Here is an 8,286-nt window from a genome sequence, read left to right as displayed (position 1 = left end):
TGGCGTGGGATCCGCTTGGGCCCTGCTGTGCACGGTCCCTGGTGGCTATCCCGGCCACAGCTCCCACATGCACAGTGTCACCAAGGGGAGACTGGGTGCGGGTCCAGCATGGGCCTGGCTGACCGGGGAGGGCAGGACCGAGATCTCCCTCGAGGAGCTCTCCTGAGATCACTGGTGCCATGGTGTCAGAAGGTTCTGTGTCCCAGCTGGGGCACACCCGCCCCTCTTCCTTCACACCCTCTGTCCGGGACTGTGCAGGGGTCTGGTGCTGTGGCTGACCCGGCGTGGGGGCCTGCCCAGAGATGGAGCACCTGGTGGGGACTGCCTGGGGCCTCGGCAAAGAGGCAGGCCCAGGCCTGCAACCTGGCCACTCCATTTCTACCCTGGGTTGGGAGACAGAGGGGGTCCCGCCTGGAATGGGGGTTCCTGGCCGCCATGGGCAGCACGTGCAAAGCACCCCAGGATGAGACCTTGCGAGGTAACTGGGGTGTGCAGCGAGGGCTCCATACAGGTGCCTGTTCCGGGCACTGGCTCGCTGGGGGTGACCCAGGTTGGGGTGCTCATCCTGGCTGGCGTCCTGGGCAGGTCATGACGAAGGACGGGGACAGCAAGGACTCTGCCTTCAGCCCCTCGCCCTGCGGCCACTCAGGGGACACAGAGGCCTAGAGCAGGTCCGCGGGAGCCAGGGTCCTGGGGAGGCTCCTAGGATGGGACCCCCAGGGCCTGGGCTGCCCTCTGGGCCGCCTTGCTTAGGGCCTCCTTGACCTCCCGGTTCCTCAGACAGTAGATGACGGGGTTGAACAGCGGCGTGAGCACCGTGTAGACCACGGACACCAGCTTGTTGAGGTCGAAGGAGTAGAGGGCGCGCGGCCGGGCGTAGATGAAGAGGGAGGCGGAGTAGAAGATGACCACCACGGCCAGGTGCGAGGCGCAGGTGGAGAAGGCCTTGTGCCGGCCAGCGGAGGACGGGATGCGCAGCACGGTGCCCAGGATGGCGGCGTACGAGAACACGGAGAGCAGCAGCGGCCCCAGCAGGATAAGCAGCGCCAGGAGGAAGTCCACCAGCTCGGCCGCCGACATATCGGAGCACGCCAGGTTCAGCAGGGGGGACACGTCGCAGAAGAAGTGGTTCATGACGTTGGGGCCGCAGTAGCCCAGGCGTGAGATGAAGAAGACCTTCCCCAGGGAGATGGCGAAGCCGGAGAGCCAGGAGCCGGCCGCCAGCACGCGGCAGAGGCTGGGGCTCATGACCGTGGGGTAGTGCAGGGGCCGGCAGATGGCCACGTAGCGGTCGTAGGCCATGACGCCCAGCAGCGCGCACTCGGTGCAGGCCAGCGCCAGGAAGAAGTACAGCTGCGCCATGCAGCCCGCGAAGGAGATGCGGCGGAAGCGGGGCGCGGCCAGGCTGAGCAGCATCTTGGGCACGGTGACGGACACGTACCACACCTCCAGGAAGGACAGGTTGCTGAGGAAGATGTACATGGGCTTGTGCAGCGGGGGGCTGACGCGGATCACGGCCACGATGACGACGTTCTCCGTGACCGTCAGCGCGTAGGCCAGCGTGAACAGCAGCAGCAGACACACGTGGACGCCCAGCGAGCCTGGGAAGCCCACGAGGATGAATTCTGTCACCTCGGAGTGGTTGTCCCCGGGGGGCATGGTGCACGCCGCCTGCCGGCAGAGGCAGCCGGTCAGAGTTGGCTGGCGGGCGGGGTGTGGGTGGAGGGGCCGTCCTACTCTGTGTCCCCAGGACTGCTGAGGAGGACATCCATGGGCTCGTGTCGCAGATCCCGGCCACTCATGGGACGCCTGCTCCCCAGGGGCACCCCACGCAGTTGGAGGGATGCAGGAGGCCACCCCGGGTCCCCTGGACACCCCGGCCGGGCGAGCTACGTGCTTCCTGACACTCCCAGAAGCCGCCGCCTCTGCACGGGCCTGGGGGTCCGGCCCTCCGCCACCTCACCCCTGGGGCAGCTCCTGTGTGGTTCTGCCCAGGCCACGCGGACGCAGCCACAGCCTGCAGGGAGGTTCTTGGGCCCAGACTTCCTGTGCCCCCACCCCTGGTTCCAGCCCTGGCTGCGGTGGCCGAGGGATTGAGAGGGCAGGACTGGGGGCAGCTTCCTTGTGGCTCCAAGGAGCTGTTCTCACAGGACTGGAAGGGCCGGATCCTCAAACAGAAGTAACTTCTTCACCCCTGCCCTACCATGGTGGATCTCCCCGGTCCTGTGCACCCACGGGCTTGCTGGCTCAGAGGCTCCCCAGAGTGTGGCCGAGTCCTGTCCAGGGTCCCCCTGCACTGTGCCTCACATCAGCCTGTGCTCTCCGGTCCAGGAACGTTCCCGTAGGTCGCAGGCTGTGCTGCCAGATCTCCAAAAACCCATCTAAAACCCGACGTGCTCCTGTGTACTGTGGCTGGGGTTCGGGCTCTTACGTGCTCACTGAGTGCCTCAGGACATGGCCGAGGGGACCCGCACACCTGATGCGAAGTAGCCGCTGGCTAAACAGGGGCTGATGCATGAGAGAAGGGGTGTGGAGGACAGAACCCCTAGACCCCTGCTCAGGCTCTGTTGGGCATCTCGCTGCTCTGAGCCCTCAGAGGGCACCCTCCACACCAGGCCTTGTCCCCTGAGGCCTCCTCCCAAGCTTGGGACTGAGTAGGGTGTGGCAGGTGGCCCTCCTTCCCGGACGGAGTGGATGCCCCAGGGCATGGCTACCCTGGGCTCCTGACCCCTGCCCCTTTTTGGAGAGGCCCTTGAGCCCAGAACCCGGCAAGGTGGCTGTCCCTGTCCCCAGGCCCCAGTTCATGTCCCCTTCTCAGTTCCTGCCTCCTCCCAGAACCCCAGAACTCCCAGGACTCGTCCCAGTCTCTGCCCTTGAGTGGCCACGGGCCCCCCGTCCTCTCTCCCCACGTGCTGCCCAGGACCTGCTTGAAGCCTGCAGTTTCCCATGGTTTTCTTCCTGCAAAGATTGTGAGAGGGAGCGGAGCCCGGAGCTCCAGGGCACGGGCTCTGGGACGGGCAGCTCAGGTTCAAACCCACCCTCCCCAGCCTCCTGCGCCTGGGACAGGACATCTGCCCTCTCCGCCTCTGACCCCTCAGCTGTCCCGTGGGGCGTGGCAGGACCTTTGCTGGGCTGTCCCGGTCTCAGCAGCCAGCAGGAGGGGTGGGACGCATGGGCTCTGAGGGCCGTGGGAAGCCTGCACACCTGCTATGCTCACTCAGGGGCGCTTGGTGGCCCCGGGGGGTGCGGTGAGGAACCTTGGTGGGGTCGGCCTCCTGTAGGGGGGTCTGGGGTAAAACCACCCCTAGGTCCCTCTATCTCTCCTCCACTATGGCTCCTGGTGACCCCAGGACTCTCTGCTCAGATCTGCCACTGATCAGAGTTGGAACAATGTCTGCCCTTGTCCAGGGCAAAGACAGAACAAAAGTGTCACCTTGGCTGCAGGGGTGGGAGAACAGTGTTTCCTCAGGAGCCCTGAGTCCCACGGACACGAGGAGACAAATGGCAAGTCCCCAGGCTTCCCTGTGATGCTCCAACGCCTGTGCCCCCCAGACGTTACCCGGGAGAAGTCCCACGTTCCCTCCCCCAAACTCAGATGCACTCGGGGTCTGAGTCAAAGCCACAGCAACCTCCACACCCAGACCCACAGCCCCTAATGCAGTGACCCACACAGACACCAGGTTCCTGCCAGGCAGACAGACACCTGCGAACCAGAGTGCCCCCAAGCAGACCCCGACCTGGCACAGACATGGGCACCCAGGCCTCGGACAGACACAGGTGCCCCACCACATGCTGCCCTGCCCAGGAGACAGATGCCAAGCCTCCCACCTGAGGCTCAGGACCCACACCCTCTGCCACAGGAACACGGAATAACGGCTCTGACACAGGGTTCAACCCCAAGCCCAGATGCCCTGCCCCTCACAGAGGTGTTCAGACAAGCTTGCTGCCCTCATCCCATGCGTGGGCACACACAGGCGCACTCAGGAACAGAGGCTCCCACAGGCACACGCAGACGCAGCAGACACGCGCACCCCTCAGCTCTCACCGGGCAGAGATGCCAGTTTTAGGTGGCACATCTGGCTTGAGCCTGAGCCCGGCCCCGCCCTCTGCTCTCAGCCCCCAAGCCTGACTCCTCACCTAGGGAGGGCAAGGTCTCAGCGCTCTTCTCTGGCTTTCCTGAGGCCGCAGTGCTGCTCTGGGCAGGGACTTAGCCAATGCAGGTCACTAGCTGGTCCCGAGTGCTGAGAGGGGGCTAGCACGACAGTGGACGGAGGCTGACCACGGGCCCCCTGGATCTCTCCCTCCCAGGGCTGCCACATACCCTGGGACCACCTCGGTTCTGGGCAGAGCTTGGAAGATACAAAATGGGATAACGCCGGCTGCAAAGACCCCTCCTCACCAGTAAGGAGCCCTCCAGGCTGAGACGGCAGTGGTGGTCCAGACAAGCAGGGGCTCCTCTCCCACCCTCATTTCACAGGAGCAGGAGTCAGGTTTTGGGGAAAAATACCAGGGACCAGCCAGTCTGCGGCTGCGGGGAACATCCCCTCTGCATGGGGAGAACCCCCGCAGCCCCGGAGCCCACACCGCCCACCAGCAGGTCACCACTGTGTTTCTAAAGGGTAGCTGGGTGGCAAATGGGAAGCTCACCTCAGCCGTCGCTCCCTCCTCACTGGAGAAGAGCTCACGGGAGCCAGCCCAGAGGCTGAGCAGGGCTGGGCAGAGGGAGCAAGTCTCCTCCCCCTCCGGCCCCTGCCCCCTCCCCCGCCCCCGCCCCCCCTCCGTCCCAGGGGTGGTGCATCAGCAGCTCCTCCTGGGAAGCTCCTCAGGCCTCTGGGCAGGGACCCTCCTCCTCTGGGACCATCCATGTCGGCCAGAATGGCCAGCATGGGCGGCCATGTGGGGCCTGGACCCCTCCCTGGCTGTCCTCACAGGCAGATGGCAGGTGTGATCTGGGGGTGGGGGTGGGATGTGAGCACAGGTGGTCCCCCTTACTCCCCAGCAGCTGCTTGGTGCAGCAGAGGGGCCTAGCCAGAAACCTCTGCCCCTACCCCTGAGCAGGGCTGTGGGTGAGGAGCTGGCCGAGGCTGCGTCCCACACCCGCTGTCCTGAGTGGGCTCCAGGCTGCGTCCTGAGTGCGTGGGGCTGAGGCTCCAGTCCTGTCTCGTGGCACCTCCCTCCCTGATCTCCAGCTGGACACTGTGAGGGCCCAGGAGGTGGACAGGCAAACCCCTTCCTTGGCTGTGAAGGGGCCCAAGCAGCAGCTCCCTCTGTCCTGTGGGAGGTGGGAGGAGGGTGCCCAGGACCCCACACGGGGCCTGCAGTCCTTCCCTGCCACATGGGGTCCAGTGTCTGCTGTGCTCAGCCACAGGGGACAGCTGACCAGCCCCTTAGAGGTGGGGTCCTGGCCTCAGGGGAACTCCGATCTCTGGGGCTGCCCCATCTCGGGGCCCAGGGTGGACAGGTTGGCCGTGTGTTCCTGGGTCCCAGAGTCACTTTACAGAAGCCACATGTACTCATTCACCCTTCAGCTCAGGCGGGCCGGACTCTGGGGCACCCAATAGTCAAGCTCCTGTGTGTGGAGCTCTGGTGCTGGAGGGACGGACAAGGGGCTGGTGAGGTGTGCTGCGGCCGGCAGGGACCGGGACGAAATCCGGGGCGCAGTTCCAGCTTGCACAGGATCCTGGAGATAGCCCGGAGGAGAGTGTGGGCGGAGGGAACAGCCACTGCACAGGTTGGGGGGGACGTGGGCTCCATGTGTGGGGGGAGGGGATGTCGGCTTCACGTGTAGGGAGGGGGCATGGGCTCCACGTGTAGGGGGAGTGGGGGGAAGGGGCATGCTGGGACAGGCCTGGCCTCAGAGAGCTGGGGAGGGGTCGGCAGCTGAGCTCTGGGGAGGGCGCACGTTCTGGTGGTGCCTCTGAGATGTGCGGGGTTCTGGGCAGAGCTGGGCTGCTGGGGAGAACAGACTGGTGGGTCCAGATGGGCTGCACTAGGGCCCCCGTCCCGTCCGAGCTAGTGAGCCCTATGGGGGGGGGGTTGGGATGTCGCTGGATTTGCTGCAGGATGTGGGATTGGTGGGTTTTGGAGGAGAGGGCATCAGGAGTTCTGGGTGTGCAGATTTAGAGATGAGGGAGGTTAGGTGGGGGCGTGGACACATGCATCTGGACCCCAGAGCCTCCCTGGAGGTGGGCGTTTGGGGTCCCCCAGGGTGCGAGGCTGAGAGTTGGACCAAGAACTGGGGCCTCCCGCAGATGAGGTGTGGGATGAGGAAGGAGCCGGGAGCAGGGTGGGCAGGCTTCGGGCACGAGTCGAGCAGGCCAGGCTGTCCTGGGGAGGGGCTTGGAGCACGCCGGAGCTGGGCTGTGCAGGCTGCCATTTGGGGACCGTGAACGTGGCCCGAGCGAGTGACCAAGGGAGGACACTCAGCTAGGCTGCTGGTCCGTGTACTCACACTCTCAGGCCTACACCATCCCTTCCCACTGGACCTTGGGTCTGGGGAGCTGCTGCGGCTCCTGGGCAGGGCTGACCACGCTCTGGGCCTCACTGCCCTGGGTTGCACCTGGGCCAACCAGGCTGCTTTGCAAAGAGGTGCTTGGAGCCTTCCAGGAGAAGAAGTTCTCTTACTCACGTGAGTGCCCCAGCCCCTGCCGTGGTCTAAATCTGCCCCCACCTCCTCGCCGCCCCCACACCCTCCCAGGAGCGCTGCCCCGCAGCCCCTCTGCAGTAGTGAGGTCGGGGACTCTTCTGTGTTCAGGTGGGGAGAGTCTTGCGCTGCTGGACCTCTTGCTGGTTTGCTGACGTGGTGGCCGGTTGGAGATTTTCTTCTTGGGAACCCCAGCACTCGCGGGCAGCACACCCCACACTTCCCCAGCTTCCTTCTTCCCAGGGTCCTGTCTCCCTGCATCATCTCAGCCCCTTTCCACAGACACCCCTGTCTGCCCATGGCCCTTTTTAACTTCACCACTGCATCCAGGCTGTGGAGATGAAGGTCCTGCCCATTTCTCACCTCACTCACACCAGCCCTGGTCCCACCTCAGCGGGTGCCCACACCTGGGCCTGCCACCCCTCCCAACCGTCAGGACCAGTGTCCACCCCTGCAGAGTCCCCAGTCTGTCCCTGCAGCGTGATCTCCAGAAGCCCTTCCCCCAAGCAGGCTTCCCAAACCCTGTAGCCCTCACCCCCTTCTCAGAAAACAAGCCAGGGGCAGGGACTCTGACTTCCTGCTTCCCCCACAGTGACCTTATCTTTATCCACACGCATCCTGGGGGCTTTCCGGCTCCAGGCTGTGCTGAGTTCTGGACCCCTACCTGGCCTTTGCTGCTGGGTCTCCACCTTCTTTCTTTCCACCTTTCCTAACAGCAGCAAGGACACAGGTCCCAGCCTCCTGTCTTAGAAACCAAAGGGGAGGAAGCCCCAGCCCTGCAGCCCCCCACCCCGCTACCCTCTGGGAGCGGCACCTGCGTGTCCTCACCCTACTTCTTGCCCACCCTAGTGCCCCTGTGAGCTGGGCAGGAGGACTCCCCACCGGCCACTGGCCTTGGAGAAGTAGAGAGCCCACTCCTGACCGTGCCCTCTGCTTCGGTCCACACTGGCTGGCTGGTGGGTGTCCCCTACAACTGTGTTACTGCTAATCCAGCGGGGGCGGCGGGGTCCTGCCCTAGCAGACTGGGCTGGTGCTCCCACCCGTGCGGGGTTCCAGGTAAATTTTAGAGTCACTTGTCAGGGTTAGCCTCCCTCCTTCAGTAGTTAATTTGGGGAAATTTTATGTCTTTGCAAGATTGAGCCTTCTGACCCATAAACTGGGTGTATTTTTCTTCCTCAAACTTTGCTGTGCTGTTTGTTTTCTGTGTAAACGGTTCCACGTCTTTCATTAGATATTGAAGTATTAATATTTAATATAATATTAAATTAGATACTTAATATTTTTGTTGCTTTTTAAACTGGAGCTTTTTAAAAAGAATCCCTTTTCTGCTTGTTGCTTTTTGTTTCTTAACTGTGCCCTGTGAGCTTGCCAAACTGTCATGAATTCTGCTCACTTATCTGCGGGTTCTTCTGGATTCCTTTCATTCCCGGTGGCATCGTCTGTGGGCCATTAGGGCTTTGCCCTAATTTCTAGTCCTAACGACTTTCTTCTCATAAACCACTGCACTGGTGAAGGCCCCCAGGGCAGGGCAGAGCCACTCAAAGTGGGGAGGGCAGTCCTGTGCTGTCTCTGGTCCCTGACCTGGTTTTGGGGAGCAGGAGACCTGCTGTGGGTTGTGGTTTGATGCTTGTTATCAGATTAAG

At 63.3% G+C, this 8,286-nt stretch overlaps 1 protein-coding gene across 1 annotated transcript; it reads right to left on the bottom strand.

Annotated features, from left to right (window-relative positions):
* Positions 1-702: 702 nt before the first annotated feature.
* On the bottom strand, positions 703-1,659 carry LOC116881996 (olfactory receptor 226-like). Its single transcript, XM_032882189.1, has one exon. It carries the CDS (start codon positions 1,657-1,659, stop codon positions 703-705), a length of 957 nt encoding a protein of 318 aa, XP_032738080.1.
* Between the last annotated feature and the right edge of the window lie 6,627 nt (positions 1,660-8,286).

Source organism: Lontra canadensis, unplaced genomic scaffold (assembly GCF_010015895.1).
Source record: "Lontra canadensis isolate GAN:19392208 unplaced genomic scaffold, GSC_riverotter_1.0 scaffold79, whole genome shotgun sequence".
In the NCBI taxonomy this organism is placed as follows: Eukaryota; Metazoa; Chordata; class Mammalia; order Carnivora; family Mustelidae; genus Lontra; species Lontra canadensis.
This window is presented reverse-complemented; position numbering and strand designations above follow the sequence as displayed.

What these genes read in the sequence shown, in the direction of transcription:
- LOC116881996 (XM_032882189.1), bottom strand. Translation starts at nt 1,659, where the DNA reads ATGCCCCCCGGGGACAACCACTCCGAGGTGACAGAATTCATCCTCGTG.